We start from the raw sequence: 23,231 nt of genomic DNA on the forward strand, positions 1-23,231 counted from the left end.
CTCAAGAGGTCAAAAGAAGAAGGAAAAAATACTATAGTAAGTGCCTACTAAGTGCCAAAAAAAGTAACAGGGTTGGCGATTTCAACTTACATCAGCCATAAATCCCCTTGTGACAGGGGGAATGGAAGGTTGCTGTGTAGAACAGGGAGGGGCAATTAAATGAAAGCTTCACAAAAATATTTAAATTGTTGAAACATTTCTAGCTTGTCTAGCTGTGGGTGACAGGCTTGACGTGTTATGCTTGACCGCTCCGTTTCCCATCACAAAACATCAGAAAATGGCCAAAAATAGTAGAATCAGCTCACCTGCTTTTACGCTAGGATTTTACTATTAGATGTTCAATATTCATTTTGAAAATATTATTTAACCCTCATACTGGCGACTGGGGTCATTTTGACCTCAGAGGAATATTTGTTATCATAGCCCAAAGGTGGTTTATTAAATTCTTCAAAATCTTCATGACTTTGTGAATCAACTCTTTCTTAATAAATTAAATCACTGTTTAGTGTTTCTGTATCAATATGGACATGTTTTATTAAGTCATTTGCGGTCATTTTGACCCCAGCCAAAAACGTCTAATTTCGTTTATAGTAATTTGTTAGATGGATCTTTATCTTAGGTTTCTCTGGAGACAAACTATTAATCATCAGAGGGTGGATGGGGACCTGTATCAGTGATTTTGACCAGACAGACAGATCACCTGCAGAGATATAGCTCCCCATGTATTTGCCTATGATTGTACTTTTTATACCACGTATCATATGACTGTGTGCAAAACCAAAATTACCTTCTTTTCGTGCCTATGAAAGTCTGCCAATGGTATAAATATTTTAAAAATCTGCAACACAGAACTCAGGTACTCTCTGAATCTACACAGAAAGCTGTATGGGGCTGCAGTTAGCTTAATGGCTAAGAGCGTTGGGCCAGTTACTGAAAGGTTGCTGGTTTGAATCCCAGAGCCGACTAGGTGAATAATCTATCAATGTGCACTTGAGCAAGGCACTTAACCTTAATTTATCCTTGTAGTCGCTCTGCAAAAGAGTGTCTACTAAAATGTATTGGTGTGTATTCCCTGAAAATGTGTTATTCTATGGCTAATCTAAAAAATGATTGAATCCAGGTTTCCCTGGAGACATAATATGAAGTTATACCCATCCTCAGAGGGTGGAGGGGGACCTGCATCATGGATTTGACCAGACAGACAGATCATCTGCTGAGATGGAGCACCTTATGTACTCGCCTATGGTTATAACTGGTTAGAACTAGGTATGACTGTGTACAAAATTACCTTACATATATGCTAAGTTGCAGTCAAAACAGCTCATTAAAGTCTGTCAGTGGGATGAATACTTAGTATTACTGTAATGCAGAAACCAGCTACCTTCTAAATGTACACATAGTGCTGTATTGGTATGTATTCTACATAAGTAGTTATTCTACGATAAATGTTATATACTGTGCCTTCGGAAAGTATTCAGACCCCTTGACTTTTTCCACATTTTGTTAGGTTACAGCCTTATTCTAAAATGTTTTTTTTCCCTCAGCAATCTACACACAATACCACATAATGACGAAGCAAATAGAAATGTTTGCTAATTTATAAAAAATAAAAAACTGAAATATTACATTTACATAAGTATTCAGAGCCTTTACTCAGTACTTTTTGGAAACACCTTTGGCAGCAACTACAGCCTGGAATCTTCTTGGGTCTAACGCTACAAGCTTGGCACACCTGTATTTGGGGAGTTTCTCCCATTCTTCTCTTCTCAAGTTCTGTCAGGTTGGATGGGGAGCATCGCTGCACAGCTATTTTCAGGTCTCTCCAGATATGTTTGATCGGGTTCAAGTCCGGGCTCTGGCTGGGTCACTCAAGGATATTCAGAGACATTTGCCCTGAAGCCACTCCTGCATTGTCTTGGCGTTGTGCTTAGGGTCGTTGTCTTGTTGGAAGGTGAACATCCGCCCCAGTCTGAGGTCCTGAGCGATCTGGAGCAGTTTTTCATCAAGTATCTCTCTGTACTTTGCTCCATTGCTCTTCGCCTCAATCCTGACTAGTCTCCCAGTCCCTGCCATTGAAAAACATCCCCACAGCATGATGCTGCCACAACCATGCTTCACGGTAGGGATGGTGGCAGGTTGCCGCCAGACGTGACGCTTGGCATTCATGCCAAATAGTTAAATCTTGGCTTTATCAGTCCAGATAATCTTGTTTCTCATGGTCTGAGAGTCTTTAGGTGCCTTTTGGCAAACTCCAAGCAGGCTGTCATGCATGTGCCTTTTACTGAGGAGTGGCTTCCGTCTGACCAATACCATAAAGGTCTAATTGGTGGAGTTCTGCAGAGATGTCCTTCTGGAAGGTTCTCCCATCTCCACAGAGGAAATCTGGAGCTCTGTCAGAGTGACCATTGGGTTCTTGATCACCTCCCTGACCAAGGCCCTTCTCCCCCGATTGCTCATTTTGGCCAGGCGGCAAGCTCTAGGAAGAGTCTTTGTGGTTCCAAACTTGTTCCATTTAAGAATGATGGAGACCACTGTTTTCTTGGGGACAGTAAATGCTGCAGAAATGTTTTGGTACCCTTCCCCAGATCTGTGCCTCGACACAATCCAGTCTCGGAGCTCTACGGACAATTCCTTTGACCTTGGCTTGGTTTTTGCTCTGATGTGCACTGTCAACTGTGGGACCTTATATAGACAGGCGTGTGCCATTCTAAATCATGTCCAATCAATTGAATTTTCCACAGGTGGACTCCAATCAAGTTGTAGAAACATCTTATGGATGGTCAATGGAAATAGGATGCACCTGTTTCTGAATACGTATGTAAATAAGGTATTTCTGTTTTTTGTTTTGAATACATTTGCAAAAATGTCTAAAAACCTGTTTTCGCTTTGTCATTATGGGGTATTGTGCGTAGATTGCTGAGGAAACGTTTTATTTAATCAATTTTAGAATGAGGCTGTAACATAACAAAATGTGGAAAAGTCAAGGGGTCTGAATACTTTCTGAAGACACTGTGAATATCAGTGTTCCTACAATATCCTACAATTTTATATATGTGGAACTTATGGCATTTGGGTTGCTATAACATTTGGTTTGAAGTGACTTTGAGTATTTGGCCATTATTTTTTAAGCGTCCTGCCTTAGGCCCTACCACTCCTATTGTTTTGCTAGCAGCAATGGTAATGCTTGCTGTGGGGTAAGTAAATAAAGAAAACTAAGCCATATTTTTGGTCATTGCCTCTCAGAATCAATGAATGAATCACTTTTTGTCAATAAAATTAAGTGTATTTCACATTTTTGTGTACCACCCCTTTACATGGCAGTCATTTTTACCACATGAATTAGTATTTACTTAAACATTCGAAAAACTAAGTGATACTACAATCAAATGATGGTCAATCAGCTTTTTAGTACATATATGGATTTTATTGTATTTTGGAAAAAAGCTGCACTTTATGAAACATTTATATTTTTGTGTTGCAAAATATGCAAATTAACTGTAATTTTGCTCAAATATCTGTCTGTTTTGGTTATTGTTGATTTATTTCTGATAACTGTATTTATACATCTAAATTGGTTTAGAAAAAAATGAAGTTTATATTTGACTGATTGTTGCTTTTTAAAATGTGTTTCTTCTTGGGGTCAAAATGACCCCAGTTGGTATTCCATGTATGTAAAATATGTTGATAGTGTGAAGGTTAAAAAATTATAGTTTCACCATTTTAAAATACGAGTTCAGTTCACGTAACAGGGTTGACCTTAAAATAAGAGACAGGTTTATTTCTCCTTAAACTGAATCACTAATCACATTAAATAAATAATTATCTACAGAAATGACTTTGTCAAAGCAACAAAATAACCTATGCTTTACAATGATGGTGAAAAGGACTTTTAGGGCTTAAGTGATTTCAAATCTTCCTAGAAGTCACAGAGGGTATACAGAGGGACATAGAAAGACCCACAGGCTGTAACTATTATTTTCACATTGAAGTGTTTTTACATTTGTTCTGTTCAGCAATGGGTTACTATTATTGTGTTTCGACGCTGGGAGACGCTATTGACCACGATAGAAATGCACCTGATTTAGAAAGCCCGGGCTCCTCCTATCCTTTGCTACAGGATGTGTAGATCTAGGCTAGCATAGTAGTAAGGCTTTGTTTAAGAACACATTGGAATACCTTGCTGCACAGATAAATCGGCTGGGTGGAATGTCGCGGATTTATCGCAGGCCTACCAATTTGATCAATTTGGGATTAATCTCGATTACAGTGTCAAGGAACTGAGCAGCGATGGATTTGTGTGACCGTAGAATACATGTTTGGATACAGTGTTTTGTATTGCTTTGTTCATGGGGATTGTCTTCAGGACAGATCGTCTACATGGTCTCAGAGGAGGTGGATAAAGGCACAGTTGTTGGGAATATAGCCAAAGATCTCAATCTAAATGTGCAAGATTTGGAATCGAGAGGAGTTGAGATTGTAACTGGATCGAATAAGAGGTATTTTGACGTAAACCGGAAGACTGGGCTTCTGTATGTCAATGAAATAATCGACAGGGAGATGCTGTGTCAGAATTCAGTCAAGTGTTTTGTAAACGTTGAAGCCATTTTGAAAGGTCCAACACATCTCCACCGCATAGAAATCAATATTTTAGACATAAACGACAATGCACCATCATTCCGAGAGACAGTTCATATTTTTAATATTACTGAGTATGCCTCTACAGGAGAGAGATTTTCTCTGCCTGAAGCCCAGGACATGGATGTTGGCAGTAACTTGGTGAAAGCCTACAAGCTGAGCCCAAATGAACACTTCTCTCTGGATGTACAGAGCGGTGGAGAGCAGGTGTCTGCTGAGTTGGTGCTACAGAAAGCTTTAGACCGAGAGAAACAGGCTGTTATCAAGCTTGTGCTGACTGCCATTGATGGAGGAAAACCACCTAGATCCGGGACATTACAGATTATTGTTAACATTATTGATGTAAACGATAATTCCCCATCTTTCAGCAAACAACTCTACAAAGTTCAGATTCCTGAGAATGTCCCAAGTGGAACGACAATTCTTATTTTAAATGCGACTGATTTTGATGAGGGTGTAAACGGAGATATAATGTATTTCTTAACGGCAAAGGGAGATGCGAAACATGCTGAAATATTCTCCATTGATCCGCAGTCGGGAGTTATCACCTCTAAAGGCAAAATAGACTACGAGGAAAGTACAGCATTTGAGATCCGTGTACAGGCTAAGGACAGAGGCGTCCCTCCTCGAAGCACGCAGTGTAAAGTCTTAGTTGAAGTGCTTGATGAGAATGACAATGCCCCTGAGATAGCTGTAACATCACACATGGGCGCAGTGAAAGAGGACTCTCCAATTGGCACTGTTGTCGCATCTATAAATTCATTAGATAAAGATGGAGGTAAAAATGGACGTGTTTTGTGTGCCATAGTCGGAGAAGTTCCCTTTAAACTTATCTCTACTTATAAGAACTATTATTCTGTAGTAGTGGGCGGACCTCTGGACAGAGAGAGCGCATCGCAGTGCAATGTCACCATCATTGCTAAAGATGAGGGAACACCTCCTCGCTCCAGTACCAGTGTTATAACAGTAGACATCTCTGATGTGAATGACAACCCACCTCGCTTTTCAGAACTAACAATAAACATGTTTCTAAAGGAGAATGGTCCTGTGAGAGATTTAATTGCAAGCTTGACTGCAATTGACCCCGACGTCAATGGCAATGCTCAAGTTACATATTCAATGCCAGAAACTAGCAACAACCTTCCAATGTCTACGATGATAAACATCAACTCTTTAACTGGTGAGATATATAGCATGCAGACTTTTAACTATGAAGAAGTAAAACAGTTCCAGTTCCAAGTTCAGGCCACAGACTCTGGTGTTCCTCCACTAAACAGCAACGTCACTGTCAACGTTTTTATCCTCGATGAGAATGACAACAGTCCTGTGATTCTCCCGCCCTATTCTGACCACGGCTCCGTTAATTCTGAGAACATTCCTTATTCTGCTGAAGCGGGATACTTTGTGGCCAAGATCAGGGCTGTAGACGCCGACTCTGGTTATAATGCGCTGCTTTCTTATCACATCTCTGAACCAAAGGGGACCAATCTATTCAGAATAGGAACCAACAATGGAGAAATAACGACTAAGAGACGCATGAGTGACAATGACCTAAAAACTCACCCGTTGGTCATTCTGGTGTCTGATAATGGAGATCCTTCCCTGTCTGCGACTGTGTCTATTGATGTTATGGTCGTTGAAAGTACAGGTGACACGCAGACAACTTTCAGACAACTGCCTGTAAAGGAGGAGAGTTTCTCAGATTTAAATCTGTATCTGCTCGTCGCCATTGTGTCAGTATCAGTGATATTTCTACTGAGCCTCATCAGTTTAATAGTTGTAAAATGCCACAGGACAGACGGCAGTTTCAGCAGGTACAGCGCCCCCATGATCACCACCCACCCCGACGGGAGCTGGTCTTACTCCAAATCTACTCAGCAGTATGACGTATGTTTCAGCTCTGACACACTGAAGAGTGACGTAGTAGTTTTCCCCACGCCGTTTCCACATGTTGATGATGAGTTGATCAGTATCAATGGAGGAGACACTTTTCAAAGAACAAGAACGCTTCCGAGATCAGAGAAGGTAAGGAGAACTGTTCATGATATGGGATGTTTTTGTCACGTCTTGATTTATTTTATTAGCATTATTATCTTGTGTGTGCACATTATATTTTTCAAATTCCCGAGATTTATTGTAATTTACATAGACGGTTCCAATTGTATGGGTACGGTTTAGGATAGGTCTTTTTTTTTATTATCCTCTAAATTGATGCAGAATGTAGCGTTACAATTCAGCACCAGGGACAGCAACATATGGCTTCTTGCTTTGATTTGTGTCAGTCTAATTCTTGCTCACGTTTTCTCAATTAGTTTGCAGGAAAGTTGTTTCATATTCTCCCATATCAGATCCTCTTTTGGATCTGTCAAATTAGTGTAGTTTTTAATGGTTTATGGTTGACGCAGTAACTGGTAAAGTTATTTAAATGTATATGCACACCACGGAATATTTAACCATTGAGTTCGACTACTGGGCATCAGCTGTTTGTCAGATTTAGGGCTAAGCAATAAATTACATTTGAGAGGATCAGCAAAGCGTTGTTCATTGGATGATCTTTTTTTATATGAACTCTTCTGATAGATACCAACATCTTGAATAACTAAAGCAGTCACATCTGTATTAATTTTAAGAGCAGAGTAAAAGCACTTGGTGTCGCTGTAGACCGTGATTATTCAGTTGATAACTATATGGGGCTTCTCCTTCCTCTCCTCACTTCCACTGATGAGGCAGGTACAGTCAAGCGAGTTGTTGAGACGAGAACGCACTCGACATAGGCCTGTGTGTAGACACAACCGTTGTATACTAATATAGAGATAGTTTTTACATAAAAACGTTGCTTAGCAATATTATAAATCTATCATAAACAACTCACAGAAGAATCAGAAGGTCTGTGTATAAAGATGGACCATTCCGTGCATTGTGGATATTTTTGGATTCGGATTGTGCTGTTTCTTTGTTTCTGGGATTTATCTTCCGGTCAGATTGTCTATTCTGTTTTAGAGGAGGTGAACAAGGGAACATTGGTTGGGAATATAGCCAAGGATCTCAATCTCAACGTTCAGGAACTGGAGTCACGTATGTTTCAGATTGTATCCGGATCCAACAAGAAGTATTTTGATGTAAATCTAAGAACTGGTGTTCTGTTCGTGAATGAGATAATCGACCGTGAGGAGCTTTGTGAGACCAATGTGAAGTGTTATTTGAATATGCAGGCCATTGCGCACAATCCTTTACATGTTTTTCGTGTTGAAATAGAGATTTTGGATACAAATGACAATGTACCTTGTTTCATAGAAAATTTTCTGACATTAAATATTTCTGAAAACGCTGTTGCGGGAGAGCGATTTCTTCTGCCAGTGGCTGAGGATGCCGATGGGGGCAGTAACTCTATGAAAACCTACAAGCTAAGTCCAAATGAACATTTTTATTTGGATGTACAGAGCGGTGGAGATCAGAGTTTGTCTGCTGAGTTAGTGTTACAGAAGGCTGTAGACCGAGAGAAACAGGCTGTGATGAAGCTCATACTAACTGCTGTTGATGGAGGAAAACCTCCCAGATCTGGGACATTACAGATCACTGTACACGTATTCGATACTAATGACAATACTCCAATTTTCAGCAAACCTCTTTACAAAGTGAAAGTTGAGGAGAACGTTTCAAATGGAACCAAAATATTAACTCTCACCGCATCAGACTTGGATGAGGGTATCAACAGTGACATTCTTTACTATTTTGTTGGTAACAGGAATGCAAAAGGATCTAGTATATTTGCTATTGACCCATATACTGGGGATGTATCAGTGAAAGGTAATGTCGATTATGAAGAAAACGTTGGGATTGAGTTGCGAGTCCAGGCTGCAGACCAAGGCCAACCTCCAAAAACGACACATTGTAAAGTGTTGGTGGAAGTAGTGGATATAAATGACAATGCTCCAGAGATAGCAATAACATCACTCATGAGCACAGTAAGAGAGGATGCAAAGTCTGGCGCTGCTGTTGCTTTAGTCATGCTCTCAGATAAAGATGGGGGTAAAAATGGAATTGTGAATTGTCAGTTAAGTGATACTGTTCCTTTCAAACTGCAGTTTTCTTACAAAAATCACTACTCGTTAGTTGTGGACGGGCCTCTGGACAGAGAGAAATGTTCTCACTACAACATCAGTATTATTGCTATGGACGAGGGGACCCCACCTCTCTCCAGCACCAGTGTTGTTACTGTATACATTTCTGATATGAATGACAACCCACCCCGTTTTCCAGAACATCTTATTAACATGTTTCTAAAGGAGAATAGTCCAGTGGGTGGTCTGATAGTTAGTGTAAGTGCATATGATCCAGATGAAATGGAAAACGCGCATGTATTATATTCTCTATCGGAAAGTAAAAGTGATAATATATCGCCCTCATCAATTGTCAACATTAACTCTATAACTGGTGAAATATTCAGCTTACAGTCTTTTAACTATGAAGAAGTAAAAAAGTTCCAGTTCCAAGTTCAGGCCACAGATTCTGGTGTTCCTCCACTAAGCAGCAACTTCACTGTCAACGTTTTTATCTTTGACGAGAATGACAACCGTCCTGTGATTCTCCCGCCCTATTCTGACCACGGCTCTGTTAATTCTGAGAACATTCCTTATTCTGCTGAAGCGGGATACTTTGTGGCCAAGATCAGGGCTGTAGACGCCGACTCTGGTTATAATGCGCTGCTTTCTTATTACATCTCTGAACCAAAGGGGACCAATCTATTCAGAATAGGAACCAACAACGGAGAAATACGGACTAAGAGACGCATGAGTGACAATGACTTAAAATCTCACCCGTTGGTCATTCTGGTGTCTGATAATGGAGAACCATCCCTGTCTGCGACTGTGTCTATTGATGTTGTGGTCGTTGAAAATACAGGTGACACAAAGACAATTGTCAGACAACTGCCTGTAAAAGAGGAGAGTTTCTCAGATGTAAATCTGTATCTGCTCGTCGCCATTGTGTCAGTATCAGTGATATTTCTACTGAGCCACATCAGTTTAATAGTTGTAAAATGCCACAGGACAGACGGCAGTTTCAGCAGGTGCAGCGCCCCCATGATCACCACCCACCCTGACGGGAGCTGGTCTTACTCCAAATCTACTCAGCAGTTTGACGTGTGTTTTAGCTCTGACACACTGAAGAGTGACCTAGTCGTTTTTCCCACGCCGTTTCCACCTGCTGACGGTGAGCTGATCAGTATTAATGGAGGGGATACCTTCCAAAGGACACGGACGCTTACCAACACTGAAAAGGTAAGAACATATTTTTATTTTACCAATATTCTAATGTTTCATTAACGTTTTAGTGCAGAGCTCGTGAAATCTGCCGAGATTCCAGCATTGGTGATTTTAGCACCATGCTAGTGGACTGCGATGCCGCAACAGAAACCATCTCCATCGGTGGATTGGTGAATGACGAGCAGTATACATTGTTGTTCTTTCTTTAAATTCTTCATCTTTGAGGGGTTGTGTTAACGTCTCTCGACTTTCAATTAACCTTAAATTGTGACACCTTTCTCTTTTATAACTAGAATTAACGGGCACAAAATATTAAGCATCAGTTTTCTCATAGTCATTCTTCCACATTATTCAATTAAGAATGTGTCTTTTTCTTTATCTTCTTTAGTGCTTCATTTTGTGAACTGCCTAAATGTTGTGACCCATCTCCTTTTGCAATGTATTCAACCATAAGGGTTATAACCTTCAGTTCTCTGTTTCTTTTTCAACTACTAATACCTATAGCGGAAGCCTGTATGATAACTATGTCAAGTGCTGTGCTATTGATTAGTCAAAGTGGTAGGTGGTCTCTAAATTATATAGAGTAAACCACAAGTGAAATAAATTGGCGTACTATTTGCCTCTTCTTGTAATGAAGCAGAATGTTTTACTTAGACTATTAAACCGTTTTATTTCAGGCAAAGACATGATGCAGATGTAGGTCATGTGCTTATTTCTAATTGAGCGGTGCCATGTCCATTTAGTAAGAAAAACACACGGTGTCGCTGTAGACCGTGGATATGAACCCATGATTTAATTATTTTAGGGCCCCTCCTTCTGAGACTATCAGTCAGTGTTGTGCAGGCTTTTGTCAGAATAACAGAGCCAGATTCCATTTGAAACGAAAGATCTTTCGTGAGAGTATATTTGTAAAATATTTGCCTTATTATCTTCATAATTTTCTCATAGAATACGGAAAGTGTTGGATTCCCGTGTATTTAACGATGGGTCATTCCATGCATTGTGGAAATTGTTGGATTACGGTTGTGCAGCTTCTTTGTTTCTGGGATTTATCTTCCGGTCAGATTGTCTATTCTGTCTCAGAGGAGGTGAACAAGGGAACCGTTGTTGGGAATATAGCCAAGGACTTCAATCTCAATGTTCAAGAACTGGAGTCTCGTATGTTTCAGATTGTATCCGGATCTAACAATAAGTATTTTGATGTGAATTTAAAGACCGGTGCTCTGTTTGTGAAAGAAAGAATCGATCGAGAGGAGCTTTGTATGACCAGTCAAAAATGCTCTCTAAACTTGGAGGCCATTTCACAGAACCCTCTCAACATGTATCGTTTAGAGATCCAAGTATTAGATATAAATGATTACGCACCTTCATTTCGTACAAGTGATCATACATTGAATATCACAGAAGCTACCTCTCCAGGTGAAAAATATCCCCTACCAAGAGCTAATGATGCTGACATAGGCAGTAACTCTGTTAAAACCTACAAACTGAGCCCAAATGAGCACTTCTCTCTGGATGTACAGAGCGGTGAGAAAACGGTGTCTGCTGACTTAGTGCTTCAGAAAGCTTTAGACAGAGAGAAACAAGCGGTTATCGTGCTCCTTCTGACTGGTGTTGATGGAGGAAAACCTCCACGATCCGGGACATTAAATATATTTATTAATGTGATAGATGTAAACGATAATAGCCCGACATTTAGCAAACATTTGTATAAAATAAGTATATTTGAGAACCTCCCTGCTGGCACACCTATAATAACAATTAACGCAACTGATGTGGACTCAGGAGTATATGGGGAAATAATGTATTCTTTGATAGGCCATGGGGAGGAAAACGCACTGGACTTTTTTCAAATAAACCCAGTCACTGGTGAAATTACAGTTAAAGGAACAATTGATTACGAAGAGCATGCTGCGTTTGAGTTACAAGTACAGGCCAAAGACAGTAGTTCTAGTCCCCGTGCAACACACTGTAAAGTCCTGATAGAAGTGATGGATGTCAATGACAATTCCCCAGAAATATCAGTGACTTCAATGATGAATGCAGTCAGAGAAGATGCAAAATCAGGTACAGCTGTTGGTCTAATAACAGTGTCTGATAAAGACAGGGGTGTAAATGGAAAAGTACACTGTCAAATAGTAGGCTCTGTTCCATTCAAATTGCAATCCTCCTATAAAAACTATTACTCATTAGTAGTAGATGGATCTCTAGATAGAGAGAGTGGTTCCCAGTACAATGTGACCGTTACAGCTACAGATGAAGGCATCCCACCTCTCTCCAGTACCAGTGTCATTATTGTGTATGTCGCTGATGTGAATGACAACGCGCCTCGCTTTTCAGGACCAATAATGACTGTCTATCTGAAGGAGAATAGTCCCGTTGGAGGGCTTGTTGCCAGCTTGACTGCGCATGATCCTGATATGAATGAAAATGCTCAGATGTCTTATTCATTTTTAGAAGGCAATAATGCAATACCCTTGTCTACAATGATAAACATTAACTCTTTAACTGGTGAGATATATAGCATGCAGTCTTTTAACTATGAAGAAGTAAAACAGTTCCAGTTCCAAGTTCAGGCCACAGATTCTGGTGTTCCTCCACTAAGCAGCAACGTCACTGTCAACGTTTTTATCCTCGATGAGAATGACAACAGTCCTGTGATTCTCCCGCCCTATTCTGACCACGGCTCCGTTAATTCTGAGAACATTCCTTATTCTGCTGAAGCGGGATACTTTGTGGCCAAGATCAGGGCTGTAGACGCCGACTCTGGTTATAATGCGCTGCTTTCTTATCACATCTCTGAACCAAAGGGGACCAATCTATTCAGAATAGGAACCAACAACGGAGAAATACGGACTACGAGACGCATGAGTGACAATGACTTAAAATTTCTCTCGTTTTTCATTCTGGTGTCTGATAATGGAGAACCTTCCCTGTCTGCGACTGTGTCTATTGATGTTGTGATCGTTGAAAGTACAGATGACACACAGACAACTTTCAGACAACTGCCTGTAAGGGAGGAAAGTTTCTCAGATTTAAATCTGTATCTGCTCGTCGCCATTGTGTCAGTATCAGTGATATTTCTACTGAGCCTCATCAGTTTAATAGTTGTGAAATGCCACAGGACAGACGGCAGTTTCAGCAGGTGCAGCGCCCCAATGATCACCACACATCCTGACGGGAGCTGGTCTTACTCCAAATCTACTCAGCAGTTTGACGTGTGTTTCAGCTCTGACACACTGAAGAGTGACGTAGTAGTTTTCCCCACGCCGTTTCCACCTGCTGATGGTGAGCTGATCAGTATTAATGGAGGAGACACTTTTCAAAGGATACGAACACTCCCTAACACAGAGAAGGTAAGACAATAAATATAGATTTTCCCAACTATTACAAAATATTTTAGAAGTGTTTGTGGAGAGCCCTGGTGGCATCAGCACCACACTGGTGGAGAGCGACACCGTGGGAGAAACTGTCCTCTCCAGCAGATTGGTGAGTTGTCCTTTCCCTATTTTCCTCATCTTTGAGGAAGGTTGCGCTTTCAATTATAGTCTTGTTGTGATCTCGATCAGAAACGTTGCTTCTTCAGAGTAGTATCGTTTACCGTGACAAATGTATATGATTATTTCTCGACCCTGCATAATTTCAACATCCAAAACGTTTCTTACAATATCATTGTTGCCTACTGTTGATGAACTGCTGTAAAGATATTTGGTTAAATTTGTCTGTCAAAGTGCTATTGAGTATAGCAGCCTATCCAGACGTTTACATTTTATTTCGTAATCTATTGCTCCTAAAAATAACGTCGATTTCAGCCTTTTCTATGTGTAGTCTAGTACGCCTAGTAATACTCAAACTGGTATCACATTTGAACTGTATAAAGAAAGACATGATGCACTCTGATTGTTGTACTTTGTCGTTTGACCAACGTCATATTCATTAGTAAGCACTAAGTGTCGCTGTAGACCAAGGGAAAAAAATAACTTTTTTTTTCTTGAAGTCTTTGTGCGGTGTCTGGCATTCATTGCAGGAAGGGCTTTGTCATAACATCATGGCTTGTATTCGTGAAGGAGTGTTTGGCATGGGGTAGAGGAGTTGATCTCGTTAGCTTATACATGCCTTTTCGTGATTTCCTTATTAATGATTACTGGAAATTGCATATGAACAGTGGATAACAATGGGCCTCTCCGTCAATGGATGTATTTGGATTCAGATTCTGCTGCTTCTTTGTTTCTGGGATTTATCTTCCGGTCAGATTGTCTATTCTGTCTCAGAGGAGGTGAACAAGGGAACCGTTGTTGGGAATATAGCCAAGGACCTCAATCTCAATGTTCAAGAACTGGAGTCTCGTATGTTTCAGATTGTATCCGGATCTCACAACAAGTATTTTGATGTGAATTTAAAGACCGGTTCTTTGTTTGTGAAGGAAATATTCGACCGAGAGGAACTCTGCATGACCAGTCAAAAATGCTCTCTAAACTTGGAGGCCATTGCACAGAACCCTCTCAACATGTATCGTTTAGAGATCCAAGTATTAGATATAAATGACAACGCACCTTCATTTCATATTAGTGATCATACATTGAATATAACAGAATCAACCTCTCCAGGTGAAAGATATCCTCTACCAAGGGCTAATGATGCTGATATCGGCAGTAATTCAGTGAAAACCTACAAGCTGAGCCCAAATGAACACTTCCTTCTGGATGTACAGAGCGGTGGAGAGCAGAGTGTGTCTGCCGAGGTAGTGTTACATAAAGCTTTAGATCGAGAGAAACAAGCTGTGATCCGGCTCCTATTGACTGCTCTTGATGGAGGGAAACCTGCTAAATCTGGGACTCTTCAGATAATAGTGAATGTGATAGATGTGAACGATAATAGCCCAGTCTTCAGCAAACCAATGTACAAAGTACGTGTGTCGGAGAACGTACCTATAGGCACACCTATAATAAAACTGAACGCAACCGATTTGGACTCAGGAGTAAATGGGGAAATATTTTTTCATTTGATTCATCACGGCAATCAGAAAGCATTGGAGTTTTTTCAAATAAATCCAGCTACTGGTGAAATTACAGTAAAAGAAGTGATCGATCACGAAGAGAATGTTGCGTTTGAGCTGCACGTACAGGCCAAAGACAGGAGTTCTAGTCCTCGCACAACGCACTGTAAAGTCTTAGTTGAAGTGATAGATGTCAATGACAATGCTCCAGAGATAACAATAACTTCAATGATGAATGAAGTCAGAGAAGATGCAAAATCAAATACAGCTGTTGGTCTAATAACAGTGTCTGATAAAGACAGGGGTGTAAATGGAAAAGTACACTGTCAAATAGTAGGCTCTGTTCCATTCAAATTGCAATCCTCCTATAAAAACTATTACTCATTAGTAGTAGATGGATCTCTAGATAGAGAGAGTGGTTCCCAGTACAATGTGACCGTTACAGCTACAGATGAAGGCATCCCACCTCTCTCCAGTACCAGTGTCATTATTGTGTATGTTGCTGATGTGAATGACAACGCGCCTCGCTTTTCAGGACCAATAATGAATGTCTATTTGAAGGAGAATAGTCCCGTTGGAGGGCTTGTTGCCAGCTTGACTGCGCATGATCCTGATATGAATGAAAATGCACATATGTCTTATTCATTTTCAGAAGGCAATAATGGAATACCCTTGTCTACAATGATGAATATAAACTCTTTAACTGGTGAATTATTCAGCCTACAGTCATTGAACTACGAGGAGGTGAAAAAGTTCGAGTTCCAAGTTCAGGCCACAGATTCTGGTGTTCCTCCACTAAGCAGCAACGTCACTGTCAACGTTTTTATCATTGATGAGAATGACAACAGTCCTGTGATTCTCCCGCCCTATTCTGACCACGGCTCCGTTAATTCTGAGAACATTCCTTATTCTGCTGAAGCGGGATACTTTGTGGCCAAGATCAGGGCTGTAGACGCCGACTCTGGTTATAATGCGCTGCTTTCTTATTACATCTCTGAACCAAAGGGGACCAATCTATTCAGAATAGGAACCAACAACGGAGAAATACGGACTAAGAGACGCATGAGTGACAATGACTTAAAATCTCACCCGTTGGTCATTCTGGTGTCTGATAATGGAGAACCTTCCCTGTCTGCGACTGTGTCTATTGATGTTGTGGTCGTTGAAAGTACAGGTGACACGCAGACAACTTTCAGACAACTGCCTGTAAAGGAGGAGAGTTTCTCAGATTTAAATCTGTATCTGCTCGTCGCCATTGTGTCAGTATCAGTGATATTTCTACTGAGCCTCATCAGTTTAATAGTTGTAAAATGCCACAGGACAGACAGCAGTTTCAGCAGGTACAGCGCCCCCATGATCACCACCCACCCTGACGGGAGCTGGTCTTACTCCAAATCTACTCAGCAGTATGACGTTTGTTTTAGTTCTGACACACTGAAGAGTGACGTAGTAGTTTTCCCCACTCCGTTTCCACCTGCTGATGGTGAGCTGATCAGTATCAATGGAGGAGACACTTTTCAACGGACACGAACGCTTCCCAGTAGTGAGAAGGTAATTACCCTTCATTGTAAAAGCATACTATGCACCATCTATTGACCAAAATGCTATTTGTATGTCGATAATATGTCTCTTGTTTTATATCATTAGTTTTGATCAGGAAATCCTCATGTCTCAGCATGTTGTTGTTTCGTTCAATGTGCCTTTTGACAAGGTAATGTAGGGGTACCTTATGTTGTAGAATAGAGTTAGGCCTACCTTGTTTAACTTTTCTGCCTTCTGGATATTAATCACTTTGTTCAAACAATATTTTCATAATTTGGGGTTCATGTGGTGTAAATGTTATGGTTAATTGTAGGTAAAAAAAAGACAGCTCGTTAAGAAGCACTTTTCTTTTGACTTCAGCACCACTGGGGTGGACAGCGACATAACTGGGTCGCTGGTGGTTTTTAAAAACACTCGTTAATGTCACACCGTGTCGCTGCAGACCATGGATATGAAGGTTGTTCCTCAGTCTGGTGCCCCTCCCTCTATGGCTTGTCATGAGCTGGGAGGGATTTGTACAGGTCCAGGATACATCGCACTCTGTTTGTGTTTTATACAAGAAAGCATTCTCACTGCGTTTTGGGCGTTTTATGTCTAATGTTTTTATGGTAGATAACACTAGTTTCAGAATCTACTTATCGATGTTTGGCACAAACAACTGAACCGTGGATAACGATGGGCCTCTTTCTCCATGCATGTATTTTTATTCGAATTCTGCTTCTTCTTTGTTTCTGGAATTTATCATCCGGTCAGATTGTCTATTCTGTCTCAGAGGAGGTGAACAAGGGAACCGTTGTTGGGAATATAGCCAAGGACCTCAATCTCAATGTTCAGGAATTGGAGTCTCGTATGTTTCAGATTGTAGCCGGATCTAACCAGAAGTATTTTGATGTGAATGTTAAGACTGGTGCTCTGTTTGTGATTGAGAGAATCGACCGAGAAGACCTATGTGTGACGAGCAAGACTTGTGCCTTAAATTTAGAGGCCCTAGCACAAAACCCGCATAGTCTTTATCGGATCGAGATAGAGATTTTGGATACAAATGACAACGCGCCATTTTTCTCAGGTAATACACTTACAATGAATATTACAGAGATAGCTATTTTGGGAGACAAATTCCTTTTACCCATTGCAAAAGATCCAGATGTTGGTAGTAACTCGGTAAACAGCTACAAGCTGAGTCCAAATGAACACTTCTCTCTGGATGTACAGAGCGGTGGAGAGCAGAGTGTGTCTGCGGAATTAGTGCTAAAGAAAGCTTTAGACCGAGAGAAACAGGCTGTGATCCAGCTGACACTGACTGCTGTTGATGGAGGAAACCCTCCTCGATCAGGGACGTTACAGATTGCGGTAAACGTTATGGATATAAATGACAATAATCCAATTTTCAGCAAACCTCTTTACAAAGTGAAAGTGAATGAAAATTCGCCGGTAGGAAAAAAAGTAACTTCTCTTCTTGCTTCGGATATAGATGAAGGAGTAAATGGTGAAGTAATATATTCTCTAGTTGGATATGGGCCTGAAAACGAAGCTCTATTCTCTATCGTTCCTGAGACAGGGGTGATTGAGGTAAAGGGAGTGATTGACCATGAACAAAATGCTGCAATTGAGTTAAGAGTCCAAGCAAAAGACAAGGGTATTCCACCTAGGAGTACACGTTGTAAAGTCTTAGTTGAAGTTATTGATGAGAATGATAACACTCCAGAAATATCAGTGACGTCACTCATTGACACTGTTCGCGAGGATGTGAAAACAGGCACAGCTGTTGCCTTAGTCACAGTCAGTGACAAAGATGGGGGTAAGAATGGAGTAGTTCAGTGTAAAATTGCAGGTTCTGGTCCTTTCAAGTTGCAGTCCTCATATAATAATTACTATTCTGTATTAGTTGATGGGCCACTAGACAGAGAACTTGTTTCAATGTACAATGTAACCATTGTTGCAACAGATGAAGGATCCCCACCTCTCTCCAGCACTCGAGTTATTAGTGTGCACATTTCTGATGTGAATGACAATGCGCCTCGCTTTTCAGAGACCGTAATGGTGAATGTAAAAGAAAACAGCCCAGTGGGAGGTCATATTGCCAGCTTGACTGCGCATGATCCTGATATGAATGAAAATGCTCAGATGTCTTATTCATTTTTAGAAGGCAATAATGCAATACCCTTGTCTACAATGATAAACATAAACTCCTTAACTGGTGAGATATATAGCATGCAGTCTTTTAACTATGAAGAAGTAAAAAAGTTACAATTTCAAGTTCAGGCCACAGATTCTGGTGTTCCTCCACTAAGCAGCAACGTCACTGTCAACGTTTTTATCCTTGATGAGAATGACAACAGTCCTGTGATTCTCCCGCCCTATTCTGACCACGGCTCCGTTAATTCTGAGAACATTCCTTATTCTGCTGAAGCGGGATACTTTGTGGCCAAGATCAGGGCTGTAGACGCAGACTCTGGTTATAATGCGCTGCTTTCTTATCACATCACTGAACCAAAGGGGACCAATCTATTCAGAATAGGAACCAACAACGGAGAAATACGGACTAAGAGACGCATGAGTGACAATGACCTAAAAACTCACCCGTTGGTCATTCTGGTGTCTGATAATGGAGAACCTTCCCTGTCTGCGACTGTGTCTATTGATGTTATGGTCGTTGAAAGTACAGGTGACACGCAGACAACTTTCAGACAACTGCCTGTAAAGGAGGAGAGTTTCTCAGATTTAAATCTGTATCTGCTCGTCGCCATTGTGTTATTATCAGTGACATTTCTACTGAGCCTCATCAGTTTAATAGTTGTAAAATGCCACAGGACAGACGGCAGTTTCAGCAGGTGCAGCGCCCCAATGATCACCACCCACCCTGACGGGAGCTGGTCTTACTCCAAATCTACTCAGCAGTATGACGTGTGTTTCAGCTCTGACACAATGAAGAGTGATGTAGTAGTTTTCCCCACGCAGTTTCCACCTGTTGATGGTGAGCTGATCAGTATTAGTGGAGGAGACACTTTTCAAAGGACACGAACACTTTCCAACACAGAGAAGGTAAGGATAACTTTTTCTAAGGATTTTGCTTTGTAATTGCTTTTTAAAAATTTACATTATTGTCTTATGTGCACATTACATTTTTTTAAATTCCCGAAAAACTTGGGGAAGTTCCCTTCTAACTTGACAAATTTAATGGGTACGGTATAGTTTGGGTAAAATTTTGCTCCAAATTGATGCAGCATGCAGCTTTTTAATTCAACACCATGGACAGCGACCTGTGGCTACTTTGGTTAGTCAGTCTCATTCTTGCTCACTTTTTCTAGATAAAACTGCAGCAAAGTTGTGTCGTATTGTCCTCTAACAGATAAAGGTATGAACCTGTCAGAATATTGTAGTTTTTCGTTGTTTCGTGTAAAACTGAACATTCTTTGTTTGTTTCTTTAGGCGTTCCTTATGTTATTTCAGCCCAGCCTCACATCCAATTATATGTACAAAATATATGTACAAAATGTATTTCAGCAGATTTCGTGCGTTTTGTGCGTTTTTGTGCATTTTTGTGTGGTTCAATTCGTTCGAAAATACACGAATTTATGTGCTACTTAATTCGTGCGAAAAGACACGAATTTAACCAGTAGGCACACAAGCCTTTGCAACAACCATATACGCGACTATACCTTACCCTAACCTTAACCCTAACCATTCTACTAACTATACCTAACCCTAACTCCAACTGGACCTAACCCTAACCCCCACCCTACGGACGGCCTACGCGCATATGTGTGGAGTGCACCCCCTCCCTTCCCCCCTCCGGTTTCCACGTGTCAGAGATGGAAGTGGATCAACCGACTCAAAACTAGAAACCAAACTCCTAGGTTGCACTATGCTTTCCACATCCGTTGACAAGCGGACCTAGACATCATGACCACACCACTCGATATGGACACATGGCAACCAACCGAGGACCAAACCTGCATAAGGTGCGCAACTCAAGGGATTTTGCCTGATCCTACATCGAGTAATTAAGAAAAATAAATAAATATAAACTATCGTGTCTATATGGTTGTTGAAAAGGCTTGTGTGTAGCTTACTGGTTAAATTTGTGTATTTTCGCACGAATTAAGAAGTACATAAATTCGTGTCTTTTCTCACGAATTAAGCCAAAAAAACGCACAAAAATGCACGAAATTTGCTGAAATGCATTTTGTACCTATATGCACGAATTGATTGTGAGACTGTGTTGGTTATTTACAGTTGAAATCGGAAGTTTACATACACCTTAGCCATATACATTTAAACTCCGTTTTTCACAATTCCTGACATTTAATCAGGAAAAAATTCCGTTTTAGGTCACCACTTTATTTTAAGAATGTGAAATGACAGAATAATAGTTGAGAGAATGATTTATTTCAGCTTTTATTTCTTTCATCACATTCCCAGTGGGTCAGATGTTTACAAACACTCAATTAGTATTTGGTAGCATTGCCTTTAAATTGTTTAATTTGAGTCAAACGTGCTCACACACGCTTTTTCTGTCCTGCCCACAAATGTTCTATAGGGTCGAGGTCAGGGCTGTGTGATGGGCACACCAATATCTTGAATTTCTTGTCCTTAAGCCATTTTGCCACAACTTTGGAAGTATGCCTGGGGTCATTGTCCATTTGGAAGAGCCATTTGCGACCAAGCTTTAACTTCCTGACTGATGTCTGGAGATGTTGTTTCAATACATCCACATCATTTTCCTTCCTCATGATGCCATCTAGTTTGTGAAGTGCACCAGTCCCTCCTGCTGCACAGCACCCCCACAACATGATGCTACCACCTCTGTGCGTCATGGTTGGGATGGTGTTCTTTGGCTTGCAAGCCTTTCCCTTTTTCCTCCAAACATAACGATGGTCATTATGGCCAAGCAGTTCTATTTTTGTTTCATCAGACCAGAGAACATTTCTCCAAAAAATACGATCTTTGTTCCCATGTGCAGTTGCAAACCGTAGTCTGGCTTTTTTTTATAGCGGTTTTGGAGCAGTGGCTTCTTCCTTGCTGAGTCAGGCTTTTCAGGTTTTGTCGATATAGGACTCATTTTACTGTGGATATAGATGCTTTTGTACCTGTTTCCTCCAGCATCTTCACAAGGTCCTTTGTTGTTGTTCTGGGATTGATTTGCACTTTTCGTACCAAAGTACTTCCATCTCTAGGAGACAGAACGCGTCTCTTTCCTGATTGGTATGACGGCAGCAGGGTCCCATGGTGTTTATACTTACGTACTATTGTTTGTACAGGTGAACGTGGTACCTTCAGGTATTTGGAAATTGCTTCCAAGGTAAAACCGAACTTGTGGAGGTCTACAATTTGTTTGCTGAGGTCTTGGATGATATATTTGGATTTTCCCATGATGTCAAGCAAAGAGGCACTGAGTTTGAAGGTACGCCTTGAAATACATCCAATCCAATCCAAATACATCCACCTCCAATTGACTCAAATGATGTCAATTAGCCTATCAGAAGCTTCTAAAGCCATGGCATCATTTTCGGGAATTTTCCAAGCTGTTTAAAGGCACAGTCAACTTAGTTTATGTAAACTTCTGACCCACTGGAATTATGATACAGTGAATTATAAGTGAAATAATCTGTCTGTAAACAATTGTTGGGAAAATGACTTGTGTCATGCACAAAATACATGTCCTAACCGACTTTCCAAAATTATAGCTTGTTAACAAGAAATTTGTGGAGTGGTTGAAAAACGAGTTTTAATGACTTCAACCTAAGTGTATGTATACTTCCGACTTCAACTGTATATATATATATATACAGTACCAGTCAAAAGTTTGGACACAGCTAATCATTCCAGGGCTATTGTTTATTTTTACTATGCTCTACATTGTAGAATAATAGGGAAGGCATCGCATATTTGAAATAACACTTATGGTATCATGTAGTAACCAAAAAAGTGTTAAACAAATCAAAATGTATATTTTGTTTTAGATTCTTCAAATGATCCACCCTTTGCCTTCATGACAGGTTTAATGATGGTGGTGGTGGAGCTGAAGTTGGCTAGCCGGTCTTGATGTTGTTCTCAGTCCCCAGCCCTCTGTAGTCACTGGTTGACTCCTCCACTATCGATGTGTAGCACCCTCTTGGGAGATGCTTCTTCTGCGTAAAGCTCACCCACACATCAGTCCATTGTAACGTCACCTTCTGCCATATGTGGTGACATATGCATACTGCAGTCCTCTCACTTTGGGTGGGGGAAACTAGAAGTGGGTGGTGCTGAATGAATCTTTTGAATGCAAACAGTACACAGCTATAGCTAGTTAGCTAGCTAGCTTAGCAAACCAAACAAATCAATCTGCTTCCATTTCTGCAATTCTGTTGATAGCAATATTTTGAATAACTAAAATAATACATATTTATTATTAAAAAAAATAAACACAGTAAAAACACTTGGTGTTGCTGTAAACCGTGATTATATTGTGTTGATTAGGTTCCTCCTTCCTTCCTGCACTTCCACTGCTGAAGGCACAGTCAAGCAAGTTTGGTGAGACGGGAATGCACTCGAGATGTACTGTATGTAAACGCATCAGGGTGTGTGGTGATCATTGGGGCGCTGCACCAAGGGGGGGGGGGGGTTCTGCACTACCGGAAAGGCCCATCACTATCCACGGACCACCCTATTCTTCTGTAGGCCTAACTTATTTATGATCGTTTCATTATATTGCAAAGTATCGTTAAGAATAATCTCTCGACTAGTATACGGCGGTTCTTTTGGTGGGAGGGGCGGCAGGTATCCTAGTGGTTAGAGAGTTGAACTAGTAA

The 23,231-nt window shown here is 40.7% G+C and overlaps 1 protein-coding gene across 5 annotated transcripts in view; it reads left to right on the plus strand.

Moving 5' to 3' along the window:
- The first annotated feature begins 4,174 nt into the window (after positions 1-4,174).
- Positions 4,175-23,231, plus strand: part of LOC115105790 (protocadherin alpha-C2-like) — a 64,346-nt gene continuing 45,289 nt past the window's right edge. The window contains exon 1 of one of the 5 annotated variants that reach the window (XM_065007440.1): positions 4,175-6,660. In XM_065007440.1, the coding sequence (XP_064863512.1) occupies positions 4,288-6,660 (2,373 nt within the window). In that variant the 5' untranslated portion in view covers positions 4,175-4,287. Of the gene's footprint in view, positions 6,661-7,376; positions 9,915-10,758; positions 13,256-13,957; positions 16,447-16,982; positions 19,480-23,231 lie in introns of those variants that run through there. The other 4 variants (XM_065007436.1, XM_065007438.1, XM_065007439.1 and 1 more) reach the window with 4 other exon arrangements.

Source organism: Oncorhynchus nerka, linkage group LG22 (genome assembly GCF_034236695.1).
Source record: "Oncorhynchus nerka isolate Pitt River linkage group LG22, Oner_Uvic_2.0, whole genome shotgun sequence".
Taxonomy (NCBI): Eukaryota; Metazoa; Chordata; class Actinopteri; order Salmoniformes; family Salmonidae; genus Oncorhynchus; species Oncorhynchus nerka.